Source organism: Cnephaeus nilssonii (genome assembly GCF_951640355.1).
Source record: "Cnephaeus nilssonii genome assembly, chromosome: 5".
Lineage (NCBI taxonomy): Eukaryota > Metazoa > Chordata > Mammalia > Chiroptera > Vespertilionidae > Cnephaeus > Cnephaeus nilssonii.
Window position 1 is genome coordinate 33909798 of NC_137076.1, and position 25903 is coordinate 33935700.

General features: G+C 49.6%; 1 protein-coding gene and 1 pseudogene across 2 annotated transcripts in view; both read right to left on the reverse strand.

Moving 5' to 3' along the window:
• Nucleotides 1–517: 517 nt before the first annotated feature.
• LOC307100771 (mitochondrial import receptor subunit TOM5 homolog) lies at nucleotides 518–6965 on the reverse strand (annotated as a pseudogene). The gene has a single exon. The product of its transcript is annotated as a mitochondrial import receptor subunit TOM5 homolog (transcript).
• Nucleotides 6966–7121: 156 nt separating this feature from the next.
• INTS9 (integrator complex subunit 9) overlaps nucleotides 7122–25903 on the reverse strand; it is a 95585-nt gene continuing 76803 nt past the window's right edge. The window contains exons 10-17 of the mRNA XM_079773341.1: nucleotides 24034–24214; nucleotides 22527–22587; nucleotides 19975–20146; nucleotides 16978–17102; nucleotides 15439–15606; nucleotides 11072–11170; nucleotides 9892–10029; nucleotides 7122–7803 (exon numbers count right to left, since the gene is read on the reverse strand). Of these exons, the coding sequence (XP_079629467.1) occupies nucleotides 7627–7803; nucleotides 9892–10029; nucleotides 11072–11170; nucleotides 15439–15606; nucleotides 16978–17102; nucleotides 19975–20146; nucleotides 22527–22587; nucleotides 24034–24214 (1121 nt within the window). The 3' untranslated portion in view covers nucleotides 7122–7626. The remainder of the gene's footprint in view (nucleotides 7804–9891; nucleotides 10030–11071; nucleotides 11171–15438; nucleotides 15607–16977; nucleotides 17103–19974; nucleotides 20147–22526; nucleotides 22588–24033; nucleotides 24215–25903) is intronic.

A 25903-nucleotide genomic window follows, 5' to 3' on the forward strand; every position in this document is an offset into this window, starting at 1 on the left:
TCCTGTTTGCCATTTATTTTACTGCCAGTTCATTGTTTAAGACTAAGATTGGAGCCGCTCAAGGAAACAGGCGGACGCGGCGAGCGAGGGGAGTTTATCAGAGGGAATGGGGACGGAGCCCCAACCGGGGAAGGTTAGGACTCAGTCTCCACTGTCTGTCCTTGGGGTTGAATTTTTTTTTCTTAATTGGTACATTTATTAAAAATATAGACTAACGGTCCTGTGCTTAAATGTGGTGGTGGATGTGTGCTCGCTTCCATAAAACATAACTAATCATAAGGAACTCTACAACAAATAAACTCCTGACACAAGTAAAAAGGTCACTAGAAATGACTGACAAGACAGGGCCACTGCAGACATAATTCCCTTATATAATTAATAATTGCTAGAAAATGGAGTATGGCATTATTTACAATTATAGCAACATCCATGGAGGCTGAATATCACAGGCATAAGAAACGTGTTTTTATGCTTCCCAAGTAGTGTTCTGTTTTAGCTATGAAGGTCAGTTACCACAATCAAACTTCTCAACAAGTAGAAATTTTATGTCCATTCACCAGTCTCTTCATCTTCCTGGGCCTGTTCATTTGCAGAGAGAAACTGTAACCAGTTCTTCATGTCATGCATTCACATGTGATGTCCAATTTTCTGTGCTGTCCAGTTTCTTTAAGATGAAGGGAGTGACTTGCAGCAGGGCTACGTAGATGAGGCAGTTCCGTATGGAGGAGGTCACATCCTCGCCATCTTCCGTTTCATCTCCTCGGGGTCCAGCTTCGGTGCCAGGCCCTCGATGCGGAACATCATGGCTCTGCCTCACCGGCTTCCACAGCCGCGCTCTCGGGGTTGAATTTTATGCCCAGAAACCGCAAGGGGAGGAGGCTGGGGGATGTAAGTGTTCTAGTCGGCTCAGATGCAGTTCGTTGTCCTTTAGACCGATTAGTGCTGGCGCTGAGGCTGTGGGTTGTAGGCGGCCGTTGTTACCGTTAGCCTGCTGTCTGGCTCCCGGTGTGGCCGCCGCCTCTTGTGCTGGATGGGGTGACCGCTGGCTGTTCCACGAAATGCAGTGCGGCTGGGGCCACTTTCTTGTTCAGGACGTTCTAGTCCGTCTGAGCCCAAGTCCTCTGCTGGCCTGTCACAGACTCAGCTGGAAGCACTACCTCCAGGGAGCCTTCCCTCCTCCCAGTCACTGTCGTACCCCCGCCCATCCTGTTAGAGCTGCCTGACCTGTCTCATGTTTACAGCCCTGCTTCCCACACCAGATTGTAAGCCTCTTGAGAGCAGAGCACATGGTAAGTGCTGAGTAGGTTTTTGATGAATGAGTGATGTGACAAACTAAAGAGGGTCACATGGAAACATAGTTGGCAATGAGCTGAATAGCAATCGTACTATATGTTTCCGGAGTACTTCATAGCTGTGGTATTAACCCAACAGGTAACAGAAGCCTGGCTCAGGATGGTGGAGAAGTTTTACATGCACTGTTTTTGTTACTCAATTCATTGACAAGCGGCTAAGAGAGCATGTCAAGAAAAACAAGACACTGAACGGGTTCCAGAGAGATCATTTAGGTGGGAAGCCTCGCCCCAGGGCCGGGTTTGGTTTGCTATTTAATTCACCTGCTTCTTGGCCTGGTTTTATTAGGGAAATTGTTTTACTTTTCTCTGTTTGTCTATAAATCCTGGTGGTATTGTATGGTTGTCATATTAGAATTTAAACTATTGAGATTCTATTTACTTAAACTATTAGTCCCAATAGTTAATTATGAAACATTTCAAATGTACTGATAAACTTAAATACTTTTTATAGTATGAGCCTGTATGCCTAACAACCATTTTACTTGTACTTTCTTTACAGTTATCTCTATATCCATCCCTCTATTCATCCTATTTTTGGTGTATTTCTAAGTGAATTACATTAATGTATTTCCTTCTAAATATAAGCGCACATCATTAACTGGACGTCAGTGTTAGTTTCTATGCATTTAATGTAAAATTTACATATTAAATTTATACACTGAAATACACAAATCTTAGGTACATCTTCTTTTGAGTTTTGACAAATGCATACACCTATGTAACCCAAACCCCTATGAAAAAAATAGAACATTTACTATTAAATCCAGAAAGTTCCCTCATGTTTCTTCCTCGTCAGTCTCCATCTCTACCCTCCCAGAACCAATATTCTGATTTTTTCCTTTATCTTGGATTAGTTTTCCCTGTTCTAAGATTTCATATAAATGGTGTTGCACAATTTTTACTCTTTTGAGCGAGTCTTGAAGAAACTCAGCCCATGCTGTATTAGTAATTTGTTCCTTTTATTACTGAGTAGTATTCCCAAATGCGGTGTAACAGCATCGGTCCATTCTGTTGACAGGCACTTGGGCTGTTTCCAATTTTTGGCTATTATGGGTAAAAGTGCTCTGAAGATTCCTGTGCAAGCCTTTTTGTGGGTTTGTTTTTCTTTGGGGTAAATACCTAGGAGTGGGACTGTTGTGTGATAAGGTAGGTATATGCATGCTTAGTTTTTTTTTTTAATTTTATCTTTCAATTAGTTTGCATTGAGCGTTATTTTGTGTTAGTTTCAGGTACAGCATAGTGGCTAGACAATCATATACTTCACAAAGTGTTCCCCCAGATATTTTTAGCACCAACCATATATATTTAGTACAGTAATACTGACAATATTATTGACTGTACTTTGTACCCGTGACTATTTTGTAATGACCAGTTTGTACTTCTTAATCCCTTCACCCTTTTCACCCTCCCCTCCCCTCCCATGCCCACCAGTCTGTTCTCTGTATCTATAAATTCTACATGTTTATAAGAAGCTGCCAGACCTTTCCCCAGTGACCTCACACATTTTGTACTCCCACAGATAATAGGGTTCCAGTTTTCCCATAGCCTCCCCAATCTATGGTATCTTCAGTCCTTTAAATTTTAGCTATTCTGGTGAGTAATGAAATCTTGTAGTTACAATTTGCATTTCCCTGATGACTAATGGTATCTTGCTGGATCATATGGTAGCCCTATTTTTAATTTTTTGAGGAACCTCCATACTGTTTTCCATAGTGGTTGTACCAATTTACATTCCCACTAACAGTGCATGCACAATTGTTCCCCTTTTCCACTTCCTTGCCAAAACTTGATTATCTGTTTTTTTAATAATAGCCATTACAAGGTATGAGGTGATATCTCATTGTGGTTTGATTTGCATTTCCCTGATATTAGTGATATTGAGCACTTTTTCATGTACTGTTGGCCATTTCTGTTTTCTTTATGGAAAATGTCTACCCAAGTCCTTTCCCCATTTTAAAATCAGAGCATCTTTTTGCTGTTGAGTTGTATGATTCTTTATATATTTTGAATATTAGACCCTTATCAGAGAGATGGTTTATACACATTTTCTCTCATTTGATTGCTGCCTTTTCATTTTGCTGATGGTGCAGGAGCTTTTTAATTTGATGTGGTCCCACTTGTTTATTTTTGCTTTTGTTGCTTGTGCTTTTGGTATCATAAAAAAAAAATGTTGCCAAGGCCTACGTCAAGAAACTTTACCCTTGTTTTCTTCTAGTAGTATTGCAATTTTGGGTCTTACATTTAAGTATTTAATCCTTTTTGAGTTAATTTTTGTGAGTGGTATAAGGTGGGGAGTCCAATTTCATTCTTCTGCATGTGGTTCTCGTTTTCCCACCACCATTTAGTGGAGACTGCTCTTTCTTTGAGTCTTCTTGGCTGCCCTGTCAAATATTAGTTGACTGTGTATGTGTAGGTTTATTTCTGGGCTCTCAATTAGATTCCATTAGTCTCTGTGTGTATTTTTATGACAGCACCGTACTATTTTGATTGCTGTATAGCTTTGTAATAAAGCTTGAAATCAGAAAGTGTGATGCCTCCAGCTTTGTTCTCCCTCAGGATTGCTGGGCTACTTAGGGTCTTTAGAGGTTCCATAGACATTTTAGGGTTGCTTTTTCTATTACTGTGAAAAATGCCATTGGAATTTTGATAGATGGTAAAATAATGTTTTTATGATATGATTAAAATCTGTAACAGGCTACCAAGAAGCAGTGGAGACTGTGATATTTAATCTTTAGATAATAAACTCATGATCATTGTTGGCTCTAACCCCCACCAAGATTAGACATTTTGGGCTCTGCTGTATACTGCCTATCTAGGACTTAGTTGTTACTAGTATTTCCTCCAGAATTATAGTTGGTTATTTTTTTTACCTCATTCTAGGTTCATGCTATTTACACATAATTCCACTGCAGTGAATTTAAGACCATCTGATGTTTTCTGCTTCCCCACAGTATGGTATGAAACAATGAGACAACATTCAACTTTGCTTAGGACTGTAGGGGGAAATGGGACTTGGTACCAAAGGAGTGTCTCCTTTTCCTATCTGCCAGTTTACATGGCTCATATGAATATATCTATACATGTAAAGGGCTAAGCGACCGGCCGACTGACCAGTAGGTATGACGCGCACTGACCACCAGGGGGCAGATGCTCAATGCAGGAGCTGCCGAGCGACAGCAACTTTGCAGAGTGCCCTCTTGTATTCTGGGACCCCTCGGGGGATGTCAAACGGCCAGTTTCAGCCCAATCCCTGCAGGCCAGGCCGAGGAACCCCACCTGCCAGAGGGACTACGCTCACTCTGCAGATGCCCTTCAAGCCCCGGCGCCACTCCAGGTGCGGCTGGCTGGGGAGGGACCACGGGAGGTTGGCTCCAGGGCATGTCCGGCCCGTCTCACCCAGTCACACCCCACCAGCCACCTTGTAATTAATTTCCTTTCAATGTGCACAAATCTATGCACTGGGCCTCTAGTTATCATATAACTTGGGAGGTTTCTTCACTCTTACTTCTATGGATACGTCATTGTAGTTTGGCAAAGCCAACTCTTGCCTATATAGGCCAACTGAGACAGCCAAAAGCTTCACGTTCTCCAGGGATCATGGAGAGTTGTTACCTCTGCTTGAAAAGAAATGGACTAACAGGTACGCCTTCCCTTCCTGGCTGGCTCCTGTTCCCGGATACCCACCTGTGGCAAGGCAGAAGCCACTTACTGGCTATGTGCTGGGGAAAGTTACTTAACCTCTGCACCTCAGTTTCCTCATCTGGAGCCCAGTGGAGAGAATCCTGAGCCAAGAGCACCCAGCTAAGCCACACTGGACTCCTGACACACAGAAACGGTGAGATGTTGTTGTCTTAAGCTACTAAGTTTTGGGGCACTTTGTTACGTAACAGTAGCTGTATCACTTCTTAGACGGAATAACAACATCAGGTTCCTCCTCAGCATTTTTAATGGTTTTCGAATTACTATGTAATCAAGCCTTTCCAGGTGTCAGACCTTTCGCCAGGTCAGCACGTGGTCGGGGGCTGCCTCTCGGTCAGTGTGGGTAGCCCTTGAAGACAGGTGTGCCGTTTCTTCTGGGTCTTCCACGCCCCACCTGGTGTGGGATCCGGATGCCTGAGCTCAGGCGGAGTGACAGCTGCTCTCGGAAAGGCCGGCTCCAGATTGCCTCTCTGCTCTAATGAGTGAGTCTGTGCTGCTTCCTCCCTCTGGCTTCCCTCACTAAGTAGGTGGGAGTAACTTGATTAAAACCGTCATAATTTTTAGATTAGTCCCTGTCCGTTTGACTAATTTACATATACATACTGGTTGTCTCTGTGCTCTCATCAAGCACTTGAACAGAAAGCAAACTTGAACAAATCCAAGTCATTCCTGAACGTATCATTATTAGGACCTGTAACTACCTGTTTTGATTTCTTTTGAGCTCTGTTTTGTACTGTTTTTGTATTTTCATGAGTTAAAAAAAACTTTTAACTTGATTCTCTCAAGTTTTATTTAGGAAGTGTCCCTACATGTGATGCTATTTACAGCTCTCCTCCTAAAACTAAAGTTTCCTGGCTACGGCACATCAGTCTCTTGTAATGTCTATTCTCTCTCATGGTTGAAGGCTCCCAATCTAGTCCATAGACACACCCCAGGGCCCTTGATTGTAATGACCTGTGCCTTAAAAACACCTGTGTAAGCACTCCTGTGCCCCAATCTGACAAAGTTGGAAATGGCAAAAAATGAAGTAGTCTTTTTCCTCTTCATTCTCACTATGTGTTTATTCCAGAGGGAGAACTGATACCCAGCTCTCCATAAAACCCGAGCAAGCAGCTCTGTAGTGCTGTATATTGTATATGTATGTATGCACACATATACACATATATAAATCCCTTTGTGATGTTTAGCTGCTAACTGAGTTGGAGGAATGACTTTCTGGCTGAACGGCAATCTAAAAAATTTGTTCATAACAGCAGGCTGAGCTGGACTACTGTAGGCGACTAATTTTAATACTAATTTGCACTCCACATTTTAATACCTGAAAAATTTGCACGTGTGCTGTCAATGATGCTGCTAGATTAGATGTCATCTGTAATTGTCTGAAACAGTTCAGAAGCAGCATGATTTCAAATGCACTACTGTTACTGGTGGGTCTTGGGGCATCTGAACTTACTGCAGAGAATCCTGAGAATCTGTGGGAAAGGTTGCTACAGGTAAAGGTCATGTAGTACAGCGGTCACCAACCTCACGGACCACCAGTGGTCCACGGACCACCGGTTGGCGACTGATGATTTAGTAGAGCCCAGCTCCCTGTTCAGGACCCTCCTAGAAGGTCATGGCTGGGGTTTTTCATTAGAGGCACAGCTCAGGTAAAGTTCAGCACCTTTCAAACAATTTAAGGAAAACTATGAATTTTATTTAAATGTGGCTCTCCTAGATTCTTTTATTTTTATTGATTTCAGAGAGGGAGAGAAACATCAATGATTAGAGAGAATCATCGATTGACTGCCTACTGCATGCCCCCTACTAGGGATCGAGCCCACAACCCGGTTATGTGCCCTTGACCAGAATTGAACCCGGGACCCTTCAGTCCGCAGGCCAGTGCTCTATCCACTGAGCCAAACCAGTTAGGACTGAATTTTATATTTTAAAACCAGATTATATGATTAAACATTCTCACTAAATTAAAATTTGCTATAGTATTTTCTAAGTTTATGCTAGTCTGAATATTTCCACATTTTCTCAGATACTGTATCAGTGTAAACTGTAGGTTCAACAGAGCATAGAGACTCCTATAAAAATAAGTTTTATTAACAAAATGGGCTCACAATATAAAATACAGATAAATGGATTAATTTTACTAATTTTTTTGGGTCGTCTTATCAGATGCAACACAGTAGACAAGCAAGTAAAACAAAGTCACTGGTTCCCCACCTGACGCCTGTGACACGATGAAGAACAAATGCCACTCGAGACCTCCCCTCCCCACCGCCGACCTCCTGGGAAACTGCTCTGTCACTCTTGTGCCGCTCAGCTCACTGTCTTGCCGTCCCGGCTACCTGAGAGAGCCAGGCTCGGGGAGAAAATGAGTCTAAAGCGCAAACAAAAGCTCTTGCCTGAGACAGCGCTGCAAGTCCAGACCAGCGGGTGCAGCTCCTCTCCTGACGTGGCCCCCAGAGACCACCACAAAGGCCTGGCTGACCCGTGTGCCCTTCTTCACGTGGCTTGTGCCGGGCAGGCTGAGTGTGAAGGGCGGAGGGATCTCAGGGAAGCAGACGTGGCTCACGTGCCCCATTCAGAACTTCTGGAGGAATTTGAGGACAAGGTCCCGCAGTCGCACCCTGAGCATCTCGTCATTGTCACAGATGATGTGGGTTGAATCTTCCTCTATCTGGATGAGGGTCTCAGCTTCTTGGAGCAGGACGATGTGGCCCTTGGTTGTGTCTTCCACTTTGATGTCACTGAAGCCGTGCTGCTCCAACAGAAAAGAGAAGGAGGTTGGTGAGGACACAGAGGAGCAGCGGCTGACCGAAGGCAGGAGGGTATTTCAGCAACTGAGAACCCTAAACACGGCCCCTCCCAGACAGCTAAGCTCAGTGGTTAGAAACCACGTTTCTGACCCTCCTCAGTGAAATCCTTCAGACCAGGACCTTCTGCAGTTCAACCTGAGTTCACACAGCTGGCCCTGGACAATGCAGGGGCTAAGGGTGCTGACTGTTGGCACAGTTGGAAATCTGCATATAACTTCTGGCCCGAAAACAGCCACAGATGGCCCTTGGTGCCCACAAGGGATTGGTTCCAGGACCCCCTGCATGCAGATACCAAAATCTGTGCGTGTTCAAGTTCCTTATATGAAATAGTGTAGTAACAATGCTCTCCATCTGTGGGTCAAAAATAGTTTTTGACCTGCAGCTGGTTGAATCAGTGGGTGCAAGGCCCAGGGATATGGAAGGCTGACTGTATATGTGTTGAAAAGGCTCCATGTATAAGTGGACCTGCACACTTCAAACCCGTGTTGTTCAAAGGCCAACTGTACTTCAAAAGAGGCCCCCAAACATGCAAAACAAAACAGAATTTCGGTAACCTGCATAAGCTTTTGTGATTGAGCACAGCCCAGTGCCTGGTCAGGGGGCTGGGACACTGGGCCCCCATCAGCAGCCTCCGCACCACGCCCATGGGCCCTGGTGAAAAGGCTCAGTCCTGCCCCAGGAAACGCCATTCCTCACAGCAAGATCCCACGGACCCGGTGACCGGGCACATCCCTCTCAGGGAGAAGGAAATAAAGCAGCGCAGCAAATGCCTCTCTAGCCATCTCTGATGCGAATCACAGGACTTGCTTACACATCAATGTTGAGAAGAAAAGAAGTGGAAAGAAGACAGATTAGCCTGAAAGGGATGCCAAACAGGTGACGAACCAGACCTGAGGAGCTCCACCCAGTTCTAGACGAACATCCCTCCTGCAGAAGGGACGAGGCAGAGATGGGGGAGGGAACAGGGTCAGGTCCTGGGCTCAGTGCCCGGGTGAGCCGGGCAGAAGAACTGAATAAAGGTCTTCCTGGGGAAGCAAGTTGTTTAAAAAGAAGTCAAGGGTGAGTCCCGGGACCAGGGACCGGGGCTGCTGCAAGGTCACGAGGAGGCACTCACTGGTATGTCCCCCACGTGACGCCCACGGAGCACCCCCCGTACTCACCAGGGGCCGCACACCTTGGCGGAAGCCCTTCCCTCAGGGACAATGAAATGACAACGGAGGAAACAAATCCCAATAAAGAGAAAGCTTTCCCATGTGGAGGCACTCAGCCACCGAGGCAGCAGCTGAGGGTTTGAAAGAAGAAAATCTCTTCCTGGAACTTCTTATTCCAGTTAGTAGCAGTTCTTGCAAGCAGCAGCATGAATAATGTGTTTGGCTAATTCCTTCTTTCTATCAAGGATTCTGTAATTCTAATGCTAAAACATTAGAACCTTTGAAGTTCTGTGACTGAAGCCAAAATTCTAAAAACCTTTAAGGTTGAATTATTTTTCTTATAATTATAGTTGGAGTCTGTTCCTTGGGAGAAGCAGCCATCGGGACAAGGTGTGGCCAGCTGCTGCGATGGAGAAGGACCCCTTTCTCCTGGGCAACTCCTGCCTCCCGAGCTCGCGGGGACCCAGTAACCTCTTCCCGACCCTCCCCCGAGACTCATCCCTGGGACAGGGACACGTTGGCTCTCTGACAGCCGGGGCTTGTGAGAAGGGAGGCTCTGGAGGGCAGACCCTTCTCCATCCCCCGTCCCCGCCTGTCTGGCTGCCACAGGTCTCTGAGAAAGGCCTCTCAGCCTAGCTGCTGCAACGGGTGGCATCGCGCTACCTGGTACCTGATGGGAAGGGGGGCCTGCTCCACGCACCTCTAACTAACTCCACCCCCCCCCCCCCGGTCTGTCCCTGGCATGACCTGGGACCAGGCAGATGCCACAGGGACAGGAGCTCAGTGGAGACCAAACCAAGTGGAAAGCAGCAGCACATCCTTGAAGCGGGAGGCACAGGGAGAGAGGACGGCTCCTGGGCCGAGCAGACGTGTGCTCACCTTCTCCAGGGTCTGCACAAACTGCTCCACTGGGATGGAGCCGCTCAGCAAGGGCTTCAGAACCTTGCAGTCCGGGATGTCATCGTTCACCCGCTTTCTCTTCTTCCCACCCGCGGGCTGGGCCGGCCTGGGTGGGGGCTGGAGCAGGAGGGAACATGGTCAGGACACACACGCCTGTGGGCACCCCAGGCCCAGCTGGCCTGGTGCCGCCTGTGGTGTCAAGTCTGCAGGCACCGGGGCTCCACCTGTCCACCTGGAGTTCCCAATACCCATAAGCAAATGCCAGCTCTCCACACAACCTAACTCCTTAGTTGGCAAAGACACCTTCCTTTGATAAAGAGCCATGTTTAATTTTTAACTGATTCAGTTCAGTGTTTCCTGAGTAAATCGTTAACCCGTGCTGGCACTTGCAGGTGCAGCAATAGCACAGCCGCGAGGGACCCCGGCTGTGGGTCACTGACGGGTGAGAACCCTCCTGGCCCAGAGAGAGTGCCTGTGACACGGCGATGGGACTTGTGTGAGGACGAAGTCACACAGAGCTCGGGCCCAACAGCGTCCTGCACACTTCACACGTCCACGATGCAGGGCTACGAGGTAACACAGGCCAGCTCTGCAAGGTGTTTTCCTAAGGGGGTGGGGGGGTGCAGACAGCACTGGCACAGCGGCACCACCGGGGGGGGGGCCTGGGTGCTATTCACCCACGTGGAGCCTGTACCGTGATGCCCAGGCCCTCAGGGCCCCGATGGCAGCTGTACTTAGTATTTCTAGGCCTCGGTGGGAGGGTGCCATCTGGGCTGATTTTTAAAGCCCTACCCCCCCCCCCCCCAGCACCCACCTAGTGCCCTGCAGTGCTGGGGTGGGCACCGCGGGAGCTCTGAGTGACGTGGAACTTCAGAGCCGTGAGCAGCATTTAGCATGATTGTGAATGACAGTTTCTCTCCCCCTTTCTCTCGGAGGCGCGTGGCCAGAGAAGGAAGTAGTGGGGAGCTTACGGGCAGTGCCCGCCTTGGGTCCCGCATCTGATCCCTTAGGGCGGCTGGTCTCCCAGGCCTGCTGGTTTGGGAAGCGGTGTCCTGGGAGCTGGCTGAATGCTAGGGCTTTTTGGGGAGGGGGTTCTAGTCGTCCCAGGCCCTGCAGTTCCTCAGGGCTCAAGCCCGGCCACCCTCCCCCCCTAAGATACCTGAAGAACGTGCTTGTTGTCTTTAGTGTGCAGCACGGCCGAAACGGTTGCCAAGGAAATGCCAGGCTTAATCTCCATGGGCACCAGTGAATCTGCGAGCTGGAAGCAAACGGGTTTCAGTCAGGCGCACTCTCATTTGAGGCGTGGGGGCTGCAGCGGTGCTGTTACCGTCAGCAGCGAGGAGCTGCCCTCCACGCAGAGCTCCCCCGTGTCCCTGCCGGCTGGGAGAGCTACCAATCGGCAGGTGCTACAAAGCTGAGCCTTTAAAGGTCACCGTTATTTTATTTTATTTTGCACTTTTATTCACATTATTGCAGTCTAAAATGACCAAATAGCTCTTGCTGGTTTGGCTCAGAGGACAGAGAGAGTGTCAGCCTGTGAACTGAAAGGTCCCAGGTTCGATTCCGGTCAAGGGCATGTACCTGGGTTGCGGGCTCCTCCCCGACCCAGGCCCTGGTCAGGGCTCCAAAGGGAGGCAACCAATCGATGTGTTTCTCTCACATCCTATCTGTCTTTCCCTCTCTCTAAAAACCAATGGGAAAATACCCTTGGGTGAGGATTAAAAAACAACAACGAATGACCAAATAACATTAAGGAAGAGAGAAGGTAAACATTAAAAATAATTTTTAACCCAAAATACATCATGCAAATTATCTATTATCTCTCTATCTATTGCAAGGAAGGAAGGAAGAGATGGCAGAGGGCAGGGGTGTGGTGGCGGATAAGCGGGCTGAGGAGAGGAAGAGAACGAACCAGTGTCCCAGGTACAAAGTCCGGTGCTTTGCCTGGAGGCCTCCCAGACCCCTGCAGTTACCGGTGCTGACCCTGCTCTTCCCCTTTTGTTAGTCAACCCCCAGCGGACGGCGCCGGCAGCCTGCCCGGGGCTCAGCATCTGAGCCGCCGCCACCTCACCTCTCCCTCTGACGGCTCCGGGTGACACCGAAGTCGCCTTCAGTAGCTCAGAGCCTGCGAGGGCTTCCAGCGCAGACACTAAAGAGACTTGCAAATGTGAAGCAGTGCCTGCTCGTCCATCTTTTCATAGAAGATGTTTTAATTATGTTGACATCTAATGGGCTTATATTACTTTAGAATGAATTAATAAATATTTTTAAATTTCTCAGTTTTAACTTCTAGTTAGCAAACATCAGTCAATATCATCCACATAAACAAAAGCTCTTTGGGGCTTTTTTAATTTTTAATCCTCAAGGATATTTTTTCCATTGATTTTTAGAGAGAGTGAAGGGAGAGGGAGAAACAGAAACACCAATGTGAGAGACACAGCAATTGGTTGCCTCCCTCCTGCCCCCGAGCAGGGCTGGGAGCCTGCAACCGAGGTATGTGCCTTTGACGGGCATTGAACCTGGGACCCTTCAGTCCGCAGGCCAACGCTCTATCCACAGAGCCAAACCGACTAGGGCTGGGGTTCTAATTTTTAACAAATCTCGATACCACACAGTTTGAGAACTGCTGGATTAGCGTGTTGAAATCTAAACCCAACCCTTCAACCCCACCGTACAGCTCTAAAGCTAGAAAATAAATACAGACAAAGATGATCCAAGACCTGGGCCAGCATCTCTCACTCTGAGATGAGCAAAATGCAGAGAAAATGAAAAGCAAAAGCCTATATGTTAACTTTAACATCCGGAGGTGCAGATGGTTAGCTCCACGTTGGTGTTACAAACAAATAAAAAACTTTGCCCCTTTTTGGAGGGGGAACATGCTTTCCTCTCTCCCATAAAAAATATTAATGTTAACTACTGAAACGAAACAAACACTGGCAATATTAACCTAAGGGGTGGGCAGCTAGGAGTCTACAGCAGAGGCTGCAGGAGGACCCGGGACTGAAGGCTGACCTGCAGGGCGTGGCTGGTTACCCAGGGACCGGCAGGTGCACAGGTCGGGCAGGGCGGGTCTCAGGCCCAGAGCTGCTACTCTGTTCCTACTGCATTTGAGGGGCTTTGTGAACAGAACGGGGTGCCCCCCGCAATCCCTTCCTTTTCTGGCTCAGTGTCAGAGGTGTAACAGCAGATTTATTCTTTTCTTTTGGTGACTTAGAAAGGGAACGGGCAAGCTAACAAGGGCTGTTTAATCATGGGTAAGGATAAGCTTGGGAATGAGAAATGCCAGAAACTAATTAGTAAGCTGGCTTCTCTGTGGACGTCTTAATAATTTTGTTTCTGCCTTGAAGACAATATGCTGGCTTCCTTTTGCCTTCAGTATTGGGAACTGGCACTCGTGGGATAGGTCTCTCCACTGCGGGGCTCACACTTTCAGTGCAAATTGATCTGGGGGCTCCACTCTCACTTAAGAGACAGAATCCGTAGCCCGTGTTGGGGTGGCCTTTGTGGACAGACATGGTGGTGGCCACCTGAGGTTTCCTCAGCGCAGAGAAGACCCTGCCCTGCCCGCTGAGCAGGCCAAGTCGAAGCACTGCCCGTCTCACAGCGGGTGACAGTCCATGGGAAGCGCTTAGTATTGTCCCATAGGGAGGGCCCATGAACAGGTTACTTTCATTATAACTAAGTAGGGGAGCCGGAGCTGGGCTAGTGAGCTATGGAGAAAGGACAACTGGGCATTCAGAGCTAAAGGAGTTTTTATCCCCTTGGTCATGACAGGATGTGGCCTGAAAGAGGAGCACAGAGCCTGCTGCACGCTGACTGCACGCTATCCCGGGTTCTCAGCAGCAAAGGAAACTCACGGGGAAGCCCTGCCACGTCTCAGGAATGAACTGTAATTAGAAACGCAAGTCAGCTGCTGAGAGGGAGAGAGGAGGGTTTGAGCGGCTGCATTCACAACCTCTAACGAAAAATTACTAATTTTCCTTTTAAAGAATTAGCAGACCACAAACATCCAAATGACCCTCAAAGTAGTCTACTGGAGGAGCTGTACACCTTTCCACAGTGCTGCTTAAGGTGTTTGTGACGACTCCTTTCAAAAACTTACCTTTATGACCCACTTATAAGGCTTATGAGGAACACTCCATCTTGGTCAGCCTCCACTCTTCACTACAAATGAGTTTTTGGATCGCCTCCAGTCGTCACTCCATTCACTCCTCCCTCCCCCGCAGGGGTGAAGAGCTGCCTGGAGTGACTACTGGGCACGTACTCTCTGCTCTCAGAACCTGGGGCCTGGACTACCCCTCCGCACTTGGGAGTCCCTGCAGGAGAGGGGTTCTCGTCCTTGCCCGTTCTCCCCACATCTGCCCTCTCTCCAGCCGGTCTCACAGCTGGCACTGTCACTCCTTCCGTCTGGCCACACTCGGGCTGCAGAGAGCACCGGCCCCGTGGCAGCTCCCTCCAAGGGTCCAGGAGTGAAACGAGCATGGGTATAACGTGTGGGTGATACATACATGTGTCGTAATGAAGAACAGACTGCTTGCATTAAAAACCCCACTTTGACTGTTCTGTGTTGGTGAATCAATTTTATCTAAGTCAATTATTTTTAAACCTCACCTGAGGATATTTTTTCCATTGATCTTTAGTGAGATAGTGGGAAGAAGATGGGGGGGGGGAGGGGGAGAGAGAAACATTGATGTGAGAGAGACACATCGACTGATTGCCTCCTGCACTTGGGGCCTGGGATGGAACCCACGACCCTTTAGTCTGTGGGCTGACGCTCTACCGACTGAACCAAACAGGCTGGGACCTAGGTCCATTATTGAAATTCGTTTGGATCTCCTTTGTCTATTGCTCTTAATTAAAATAACAACAGATGAACTCTGGGAGGACTACGTGTCCTGGAAACCGAGTCCCCACTGATGGCACCTGGCCTTGCTCCACCCCAGCCTTGGCTGGGCAGGAAATGAGCACCACCCAGGAGCGGAGACGCCAGTCCCAGACCTGGATATTATTCTGAACCCCAACGAGAATTTTGGAGACCCTGTTCTTGATAAGTTTTCCTACCTCTTTTTATTGTTTGTGAAAAACATGTTCGAGCGCTCTGCCTGCCATCACGGGAGCCGGGCACCGACTGCTGCCTGCTTCCCCCCAGGCCAGCCTCTCACGCAACCTACAGCGTCCGCACGGATACGCTGTGTAACGGTTCCCTGTTAACAGGCTCAGATTCCATGTAACTAAAATATTTAGACTTCAACAGACCACGTCAATAGATCAAAATCCCGGCCTCCGGATCACACGCAGAACCTTAATCAGAGCAGCAGTCAGCAGCCCTGATGTTCACAGCTGTCTCTTCACTACTTGAAAAATGCGAATGGAAACATGAAACCCCGCCTCTCTTCCCGCCTACTTCCTCAAGGGCCAAGGGGCTCTTGTTCACGCACATTTGACACAAACCCTAAGAGGAGGCCAGGGCCTGCTTCCAGAGACCCAGCGCACCCCACCAGTTCACCCCGGAAGGAGCCCGCTCACCTCCGGCATGATTTCGATCTTCTCGTAGCGCCGCTTGAAGGGCAGGGCGAGGACCTCGGCCCGCCGGTAGGACATGGGCGGCGGCTGGCAGTCGATCATCAGGTCCATCCTGTGGGCCTGCGCGGGGGGCGGCTGCGTGTACTGCTCAGGGCAGACCACGTGCAGGGGCTGAGGGGACAGGAGCGGGGAGGAGGAGGGAGAGGAGGCGTGAGGCAGAGCAGCCCGTTCAGAAGCCCCTTCCTTAGCTGCTCCTCCCTTCCTGGCACGGACAAGGCTCAGCACTTCCGGCCACTGTGAACTTTCCTCTCACACAGTGACCGGCGAGGAGAGAGGAGTGCAGGGGGGGAAGAACAAACTTCAGACAAGCCCTGAACCGCTAGCCATGGGACAGGCAAGCACCTCTTCTAGCTGCCTGGAGCCATCGCCTCCAGTCCCAGCCTGAGGACTCCCGTCCCCTCTCACCCGGGAGACCAGGCCGCCTCTCCAGTCTCAGCACCGGCCGAGGGGCTGGATGGGGACCCGCTGGCTTAAGGGATGCCCAGGAATGGAAACCACAGGCTCTTAACCTCCCAGCATGCTGGGCACACGGGGCGGCGGGGGGGGGGGGGGGGGTGTCACACCACCCAACAGCCCGAAGGCGGCGAACTGCTCCAAGCCCGGCTAGAGAAGCCCACACTTCCCCGGCCCTCCTGGGTCTCAGCCTCCTCTGCCTCTCGTTACGTTTCCTCTGAGTTTTGTGATGGCGTCTCTCCTCCTGAGGTCAGAGACTCTGCAGAGGAGGAAAGTGAATGCCTGACCTTGCCGAGGCGTGAGGGCATCACGCCCTGCTGAGCGAGTAGCTGAGGAGTCAGGAGTCAGGAGGTGCGGGCCACCTTGGCCCTCGTTTGAGGTCCTGAAGACACCGAGGGGGTGGGAAGTCAGAAACATCCCCTGGCCTGTTCTCAGCCATCCTTCCCGACAATTCCAGCTGCCTCCCCACCCCAACTCTCAAAACACACCCCGCCCAAGTGGCAGCTGACCCAGTGCGGATTCCCTGCTCTCTCTCCACAGTCTCCTTCTGTCCAGACGTCTTCCTTTTACCTACCACCTCACCCAACTACCTCTCCCCTTCCTCTGGGGCAGAAAATGCAAAATGCAAACACCCAGCAAACAAAAGCAAAAACAAAAACGAAAACTACACTGTGTGGCACTAACCGAACGTGCACCTCGCCCGGCCATGTCCCAGGGAAGCTGCCTTTCAGCTCTGTGAGGACTTTTTTGGGGGGTTGAGGGGACAACTGGCTTTTAACTGGACACAAATGGTCCTCACAGAAAGGACAGTCCTTACGCCTGCTCTTCCTTCCCACTTGGAGTTCATTAGAATGGACACTTCTTGCAGGGCTGAAGCCCACACTGTGAAGTGAAGGGAAATGACCCAGCTCTGCACACGCTGAGCTGGGAGGAAGGAATGCCCCCAGATGCCCGCCCTCGCACACAGGTACACCCACGGAGGCCAGGACACGGGTCACAGAAAGACACCGGCACGGTTGCCTTGGTTACCTGCACTTCTTTGAGCAGCTTTGACACTTGGATGAAATTCAGCCGGGTATCAATGGGGCAGTAAATGCATTTCATGGCCAAGGGCTGGTAGGGAGCCAGTGCCTCCAGGTACGAGAAGTCGGGTTCTAAGGGGAGCACAGAGAAGACGAATTAAGTGCAGGGAACAGAGGAGCTGCCCAGCGGGGAGGCGGCTGGTATGGTCAGGGCAAGCAGGCGGTCAGGAGGGTGAGCCCATGAGTAAGTGCTCCGAGGGGCGGGGAGCCGGGCGCCTCATCACCAGACAGAGGAGCCACTTACACACAGGGAAGGGGAGAGGCCAGGATGAACCCTGTAGGATGGGGGAGAACGGCAGGTATGGGTGTGAATAAAGGGGTCGATGAGATAAATGAGGGATAAATGGGTGAGAAGAGAAAGCTCTTGTTTGCAACAAAATACCAGTTAATAAATGCAAAAGAAATGATAAAATTGTTTAAAAATCACTATCTGGCAACTATCACAGTAATAACATATTCAGTCCAGAATCATCAATAAGTGCTACAAAAATTAGATGAAAATTTGAGAAAGACCAGGACATATACACAGACTCAAACTGTCCCCACAAGAGACAAAACACAGAACAGTGACTTCAGAGTGAAGAGGTGGCCCAGACCCCTGGACTCAAGCGCTCCGGGGCCACACCAGGCCCGAGGCCAAGCGCAGGCCACCTCCTCTCAGGACGCACCCGGAAGAGAACAGAAGGGCCCTGACCCCCTGTGAGCAAAATGCTTCCGCTGAGACCTGCACTCCTGTGGGCAGAGCCCAGCGCATCCCGACTGGGACCCACCCTGCCACGACGGCCAGTTGTTCCCTCAAGAGCCACTCGTGCTGTCTGCTTGGCGGGGACTCTTCACTCGCCCGAGGAGCTGCCCCCTGGAGCCGCAGACCTGGCTCCCTCCTGGCGTGCACACAGCCTGCGCCCAGTGCTTCCCTCACCTGCACACCTGCTGTGCTCACGACAGCTGCTCGGGCGCCCACGTTTACATTGACACCCTCCAGTGGACCCCGTTTCCCCAAGAAGAGACGCAGGAACCCCCACATGGGCCAGCACAGGGAGGGTAGTTGACCCCCTTTTTACATCCACTGTGCGAGCTGCAATGCCCACCGTTGTCATAACACAATTGGAAGAACTGGTCCAAAACTTCTGACTCTGGCAGACATCACGCACGACACGTCTGTTCTGGAAGCCCAACTAGTCAGTGTGAACTGAGGTTCGTTATTCAGGGAGGGCAGGCCATCGCACAGCCTCGATTCCATCCCGCTGGCTAAAGAAACGTTTATACAGAGCGGACACTTCCTGCTGTGCCCACTGCCCATCAGTCAGCACCTCCTCACAAAGGACAGACCGCCCCTGGTCCCCCTACATGACAGAGGGCTTCCCTGCACGCCCCTGCTCAGCAGAACCAGGCAGCGGCGAGGTTCCGGGTGTCACGAATCGAGGTTCGGTGGCCGACTTCCTCTGCCGGGGCTGGAAGGGGACCCGGGGAAAGAGAAGCAGCCGACAGCTGCTCTCTGAGCGCCGCACTTCCTGCCAGCGAGGCGTGGCAGGAGCGGCCCGGCACCCAGGCCGGCCACGTTCTCCTGCCGGCCACGAGCGATTTCACCAACACTGACCCAGACAAGGCCACTCGGTGACCACGATGGATCCAGACAAAAACAAGACACCCCCCCCCCCCCCCCCCCCCGCCATCCTGTCTGAACCACAGCACTGTCCAAACCACAAACATTACTGACCTGGCTCCATTCTTCCTGCCTCTGGCTACGAATCACTGAGACACCCAATCGGTGTCCCACGTCTGTGAGCCTGCCTCCCGCTTGCCTATGGCCCACGTCTTCCCTCCTCGCGAGGAGTCAGTCAGCCCGAGCTTGTTAAACCGGCTGAGCACAGGGAGGACCCACAGGGCCCCTGACCCCGACGCTGTGGGCACAAGCAGCCTCTGCTCCACGAAGTCTCAGGCGGTGGGAAAGCTGTCAGACGGCACCCAGTCAGCAGCTCCGGGTGCAGCCCTGCGCGAAGTGCTTCTCACACGACCCCCCCCACGCACAGCTGCCCCGGAGAGGCCACCACGGCCCAGGTCATGGAGGAGAGCCAGGCTCAGGGGGCAGAGGCAGCTTGGCCGCGGTGACAGCCAGCTGGACCAGACTTCAGAGCAGGATTTTCTACTGCCCAGCCCGTAAGATGTTCCAACGTCGAGGCTGTCTGAGGACCTTAAGCTGATCACATAATATAGCGATTAAGTAAAAACTCGACCTGGTCTCATTAAATGACTTATTTTACTCTGAGGGGTTCATTCTCCAGAAAAAAAAACCCTGCAATGCAAGCCAGAGCGAACTGTCACCAAAGCAGAAAGACCCAGTCCAGGAAAGAGCCGTGAAGGTGAACAAGGCGATAGGACTCCTGCAGGTCCTGAGGCAGCTTACCAGCCCTCCCAGAGCAGTGAAGGGAAATCTGTCTCCGGGAAAAGGCGACAAACACGGATGCAAAAGCTTTGTCTCACAGTTCTTTCACAAGACCTTTTGCTCTATCTGACTCTTTCCTTTGTGGTTTCTTTATCCTTTAATATGTATGACAAAAGAGTGTTCAGACTTATGCCTTATTTAAAAACGGTCTCTGGCCCTGACTGGTGTGGCTCAGTTAGTTGGATCGTCGTCCCCGTACACTGAACAGTCCCAGGTTCAATTCCGGTCACAGGCATGTATCTCCGTCAAGGGCATGTATCTGGGTTGCAGGCCTGATGCCGGCCCTGGTTGGAGCTTGTGCAGGAGGCAACCAATCTATGTGTCTCTCTCCCCCAGATGTTTCTCTCTCTCTGTCTTTCCCCCTCCTCCCCCCCGTCTCTAAAAATCAATGGGGGAAAAAAATCCTCTGGTGAGGATTAACAACAACAAAATTGCCCCTGGGTCTCTGCTTGGTAGGTGTGCTCGGTGAAGGTCCCAGTGAAAGGGCAGGGCGTGACTCACCTGTGAAGATGACAGTGTTGAGACTGGACTTCCCCCAGAGCTCCATGAAATGGACCACGTCCCCAAACCGGAGGGAAGGGTGCCCAGTGAACACCACGCACGGCTGCCTGAAATCGTTGCTGAAGTCGCCGTGGATGCTGGGGTAGTGCTTCAGCTTGTTGGTCTGAATGAGCTAGAATCGATACATAAAACGTTAGCCTGTCTGGGTGGGAGGGAGGCCACAGTATGGGAGGGTGGCCAGAAGTAAATTAAAAATACAAACGAATCTCATTATAATTTGCCACAGATTAACGTTTTTTAAATCTACAATGTAACTCTTTCAATCAATCAGTAGAAGCTTTTCAGGTTGTTAGGCTGATGCAGTCCTGTCTTCCTTTATAGCAGGGGTGGGAACGTCCGGCCTCGGGCCGTGTAAGGCCCATAAAAACATTCGGTCTGGCCCTGCCAAGGCACAGGGGTGAGTTAATGAAATGTTTGACCAAACACAGCAGGCAAATTTTTAAGTTGGTAATTTTGTACGGCCCGCGAATGACGTCATAAATATCCAAATGGCCCTTGGCAGGAAAAAGGTTCCCCACCCCTGCTTCAGAGCTTTCTGACACTCTGAGCCCTGGCCCACAGTCCCTGGTACCAGGTTACCTTCCCAAAACATGTGATTCACCAAGTTCTGCCACCAATAAACACCTCCCACAAGAGCCACTATTTACCCACAGGACCTCCTCTTGAGCTGTAAGTTACTGTGGCAACTTCATAAAGGCCAAGGCCAAACTGGCTCTTAGAAGCCTGGGAGCTGTGACGTCCGCATCGCACAGAGAGGTAAGTGAGAGGCAGACCGTGCACAGCCCCAAACCTGTCTCAAATGTTTATATTTGGAACCAAAAAGGTCTCCCTCCCAGCCCAATACTTGATAATACCCTCCCAACGTCAGGCCGACCCAAGGCAACACCATAGACAGCCACCGCCACAGCTGGCACCTTAGGACTCTGCGCGGACACTGCCTGCTGCCTTGACCCTGCCCCACTCCCCACTCCAGCATCAAAAGGTCAGATCACAAAGACCCAGACGTCAGAGACCCTCGGTGTCCACTAAGCCGAAGGGAATATCGTCGGAGATGCTGCTGAGTGGGTAATGGAATGACCATGGCACGGTTTAATCCTGAAGCAACAGGGAGGACCCTCATGCAGAAGAGGGTCTGGAAACTCATCGGGTGTCACGTGCTCTGATGGGACATGCACAGTAGGGAGCAAGCTCTGAACTCCCACTTTCCTCCCAAGTTACAAACAAACCAAACTGACATTCTTTCTATAACCTAGTGGGCCACGATCGTTGCCCGCCCCCGTTAAATGGGTGAGCGGCTGTCTAAAAGACAAATAAGTCTTCTGTATCCAGAGATGTCAAGGAGATGAATGGGACTCTAAGAATAGCAGGTCTTTGCACGTAACTTGAGTCATTTTCCAGGCATCACCTGGAGTTCCTGCAATTCTCCTGATCGATGCACAGGACTAAGATAAATTCATCTCTTGTTTTGCCGCTCAGACCTACCTGTCCAGGGACTACTGCATCTGACCATCCGGAATTACCGTGTGCTCTGGCGGGTACCGCCAGTTCCCTGACGTGCTTATACCAATGTAAACATCTTTAAATTTTATATACTATATATAAACATAAAACACACACATATACATAAAACAAAAAATTGGGAGTAACTCTATTGTGTGATAGAGAATATGGTTAAGAACATTATAGTATGCGCATACGATACGCCAGATTAGGCCGCAATAATCATGATATGAGGCACACAGGAAAATGCCGGTGATACAATGTTTGGTGGAAGAAAAGAAACCGAAACAAAACTGGGCACACAGCTACATAGAAACACTCATCCATCCTGTGAGGGAGGGAAATTTTCCTGTTTTTTAAAAACTGAGGTATAATTGACAAGTAACATTACTTCCAGGTGTGCATCATCATCCTTTGGTTGTGTGTATATCACAGAATGATCACCACAGTAAGTCTAGCTGACATCTGTCACTGCAGTTACACAATTTTCCCCTTGTGACGAGGACATTTAAGATCTGCTCTCTTAGCAGCTTTCAAGCATTAACTCTGGTCACCATATGGCACATGACATCGCCGTGACTCATTTGTTTATAACTGGAGGTTTGTACCTTTTGGCCTCCAATTTTTTAAACTGATATGTTATCATTTTCATCATTAAAACTTCACACCTATGATTAACGTAACTGGAAAGACTTTACAATAAAAAATCTGTTATGCAAACATTTTAGTAGTAGTTAATAGAATAGAATTCCTCGCGCAGTCAAGAGAACAGAGGTAGGCTCTGAAGTGTGAATGCACACTGGTAATGCAATGTTAGTAAGAGAAAGTCATGGACCTGGAGTTAAGAATACTTCCCTGACATCGCATATGGGAAACAAAGAGCGACAAGTTTACGTAAGGATTTCATTTTTGTCTAATGGCCTGCTATCTCCATCCATGTCCAGTCACCTCAAGTTCTTTCTTGCTCTGATCCCAGTAGACCATTTTCTTACCTCTGCATGAGGAAAAGGTGGTTCTGGGAGGTACACCTTCGTCTGCTTGTTGTGACAAAGCCTTAAAGAGGAAAAGCGGATAAGCCAGTCAGCTGGGCACACAGGCTCGTTGGTGCCACCTAGTGGTAGCAGTGAGTAAGTAATAAGTACAAGTAAAAATGTCCTGCAGTGAATCTCAGCATCTACAGAATAAAATCCAGCGTCTAGAGAGCACTCAGGACAGAAAACTCTTTTAAGCACTTTTTTAACCTTTAAAATTCCTTAATACATTTTTTCTTAAGAAGAAACCTTGTTATTTTGAAATAATCTTAGATTTACAGGAAAGTTGCGAAGATAGTCGAGCTCCTCGCATTCCCTTCACCCACTGTCCCTGATGTTAGTATCATGCACAACCATGATGGATTTGTTAAACTAAAACATTAACATCAGTACATCACAACGAGCCAAAGTCCACACTTGACAGGGATTTCACCAGTTGTCCCGCTATGTCCTTTTGATCCAATCCAGGACTCCGCATTGCACTGGAGAGCAGTATCGAGGGGAAACTGACATACCCTTTGCAGAGACACAACTTCCTGTTTGTTACAGCCACTGCGCTGCACAGGCAACTCAAGCTGGGGAGTGAGTGTCTCACTCCCACCGCAGACATGAACGCCGCGCGTGGGAAGGAGAGGCCTGTCTGCGTGTGCACACAGAAAAAGGATCCCCCACAACTAAGGGGCGGGGAGAGTCCCGAGGAAGGGCTGCGGGGCAGCGTGAGATGTGACACAGAGGAGGCACACATTCCTTGTTCATGAGAAACTTAGTAGCACACTGTGTCCTGAGGCCACCACACCACCAACGGGGATTAGGCACACTCTAGGCATGTGTTTTCACAGCCCTGAATGCTGGGATACACCACCCTCGGGCACTGCGGCGTGTCCGGTGAAAGTGGGTCTGTTTCCTCCATCCCGCCCTTCTTTTGGCCAAGGTGAGTTAGGTCCAAACAGGCATCTAAGTACTCCTGAAAAGGTTCACAGACGTCTTACTGTTCAGTAATTTACTCTCCCTACGTTTGATCAATGTCCTGCTGTAATAAAACTTAATTTTGTCAAATGTCATGCTATTAAAATGAAAATATATAGTTTTTCTTTCAGATTTGGTATTAGAAGTGTAGACAACATGAGCTTGGGCTTTAACATCTTTTTCGCTTCTAGAATGCAATTTTACTTTGTAACAACAGGCAGAAGGCAGCATGTGAGAAGATAAATGATAGCATTTTTGTGACTAATCTGGAAAGTGCTGGCTAAGTTAAGTCTTTATCTTTCGTCCTTCCTCCCTTCCTAGCTACTCTTCTAGCAGTTAGCCCTGTTACAGACTTGGCCTTCATTAGCGCAGCTTCACATCACAGATACGGGAAAGCCACAGAATGAGTCTCCTAGTGCCGTGGGAAGAAGCAGGATCGTTTCTGTTCTTACTGCCTGAATGTACTGCCTCAAAGTAGAACTCAGAGAGAACACAGACATACCACTCAGCAAAGATCTGGGAAAACTCGAGGGAGCTGTTAGCCACGGGGGAGATGAAGTAGAAGGGTATGCTGGAGAGGCCGGCCGAGTCGATGTACTGGTACAGGCACTCCAGGAGGTCGTAGATCACCCCCGACGGGTAGCAGGGGACCAACACGTTTCCTCCGTTCCGGACGGTCAGCGCTGGGGAAATTGAAGCCAGGAGGAAAACGATAGTATCAGAAGAACAGTTTTATAAAAGTAGAATGGAACGTGTAATATCTGGATTTCTTTCATTTTCCTCCTCCTGTGGGTACAACCCACTGCACGTCTAGGATAGTCGGATTCTCCTGACGGCCAGGACCAGAGCGGGGAGCCCCAGGCTGGCGAGCAGCGAGGCCTCAGTCAACGTCTCAGTCCAAGGAACAGGACGTGCAATCGAGGGTTGGGGTTTAAAGGTTACTAGTGGAAGCTGAGCTTCAGGAGAAAAGACCCTCCAAGCTCCTCTTTGTAGCTCCAGCTCAAAACTCTGCTGGGTTTGCCTTTGTTCAGTCTCTGACCCCTGCTGAGTGACCTCTAACAAAATAGGCCACGTTTTTCTGCTCCACTCATTTTAGTGGCATTTTCTTTCATGAATGTTTGTCTGTGAGACAATGCTCCCTACTTTATTCCAACTATCAAATGAGGAATTGCAACTTTTGCGTGTAATCATATTAGAAGCTATAACTGGCTTAAAAAAAGCTAAGTGTCCTCTCAAGTTTGTTTTTTGTTGGGTTTTCAAAACAGACTGAAGCGCACCGCGGTACCCTGAGCGCTGGCTGACCGGCTGTTAGGAGAGTTGGTACCGTGGGAAAAACAAACCAGCGGGTGGGGCTCAGGAGGGCTGGCCCAGTCCTGCCTCGGCCACGGGCTGTAGGACCCCCGTGTCCGCACTGGCTGTATGAGAGGAGTGAACTAGATCAGTGGTTTTAAAGCTTTAGTTTGTAGGAAAATATCCAGGACATGCTGAAAACTCAACTTTCCTTCTGGCTCCCCTTCTGCAGAGCCGGATGTACTAGGTCCGTGGTAGGACCCCCTCATTTGCATTTTTAATACGTGGCCTCCTTGATCTCGAGGCCAGTGGTTACTGGACCCCACTCTGAGAGACAGTGGATTCGATGTAAGGTCTCCTTTAGACCTGAAGTTCTCTGTGTCTATGATTCCAGATTATAAACAAACATACAAACCAAAGATTCTATCTGAGACTAGTCCAATCCATTTTCCAAGGTAAGAATGAACGGCTTTGACTTAGTATCAGCAAAGAACAACAACAAAAACTATGCTTATTGGCACTGGCCCAGCGAGATTTGAAAGGACAACGCCTTCGAGAGCAGAGGTAAATTCACTTACAAATCGCTACAGGTGAAGGGTCTGCGCTCACTAATTCCTCTTTGGTAACTGTTGTGGCCTGAATGTAAGTGTCCCCCCAAGTCCACACACTGAAGCCTTGACTCCCGTTGTGGTGGTTTATGGGCAGGGCTTTGGGAGGTCATTAGGGTTAGATGAGGGTGGGGCTCCCAGGAGGGAATTCCTGCCCTTGTAAGAGGAAGAGACGCCAGAGCTGCCTCTCTCTGCTATAGACACAGCAAGAAGGTGGCCATCTGCGAGGAGGGTCCTCACCAGGACCTCACAGGCTGGCAACCCACTCGCAGCCTCCCCAGCCTCCTGAACAGAGAGGTAAACATCTGTTGTTAAGCCACCCAGACTATGGTATTTTGTTACAGTAGCCAGAGCTGACTAAGACATTAACCAACCGGCACTTTTCTAAAAGAAAGGCAGGATTTCTTGATTTTATTGACAACTAGGGGTCGGGTGCACGAAATTCGTGCATGGGGGTGTGTGTCCCTCAGCCCA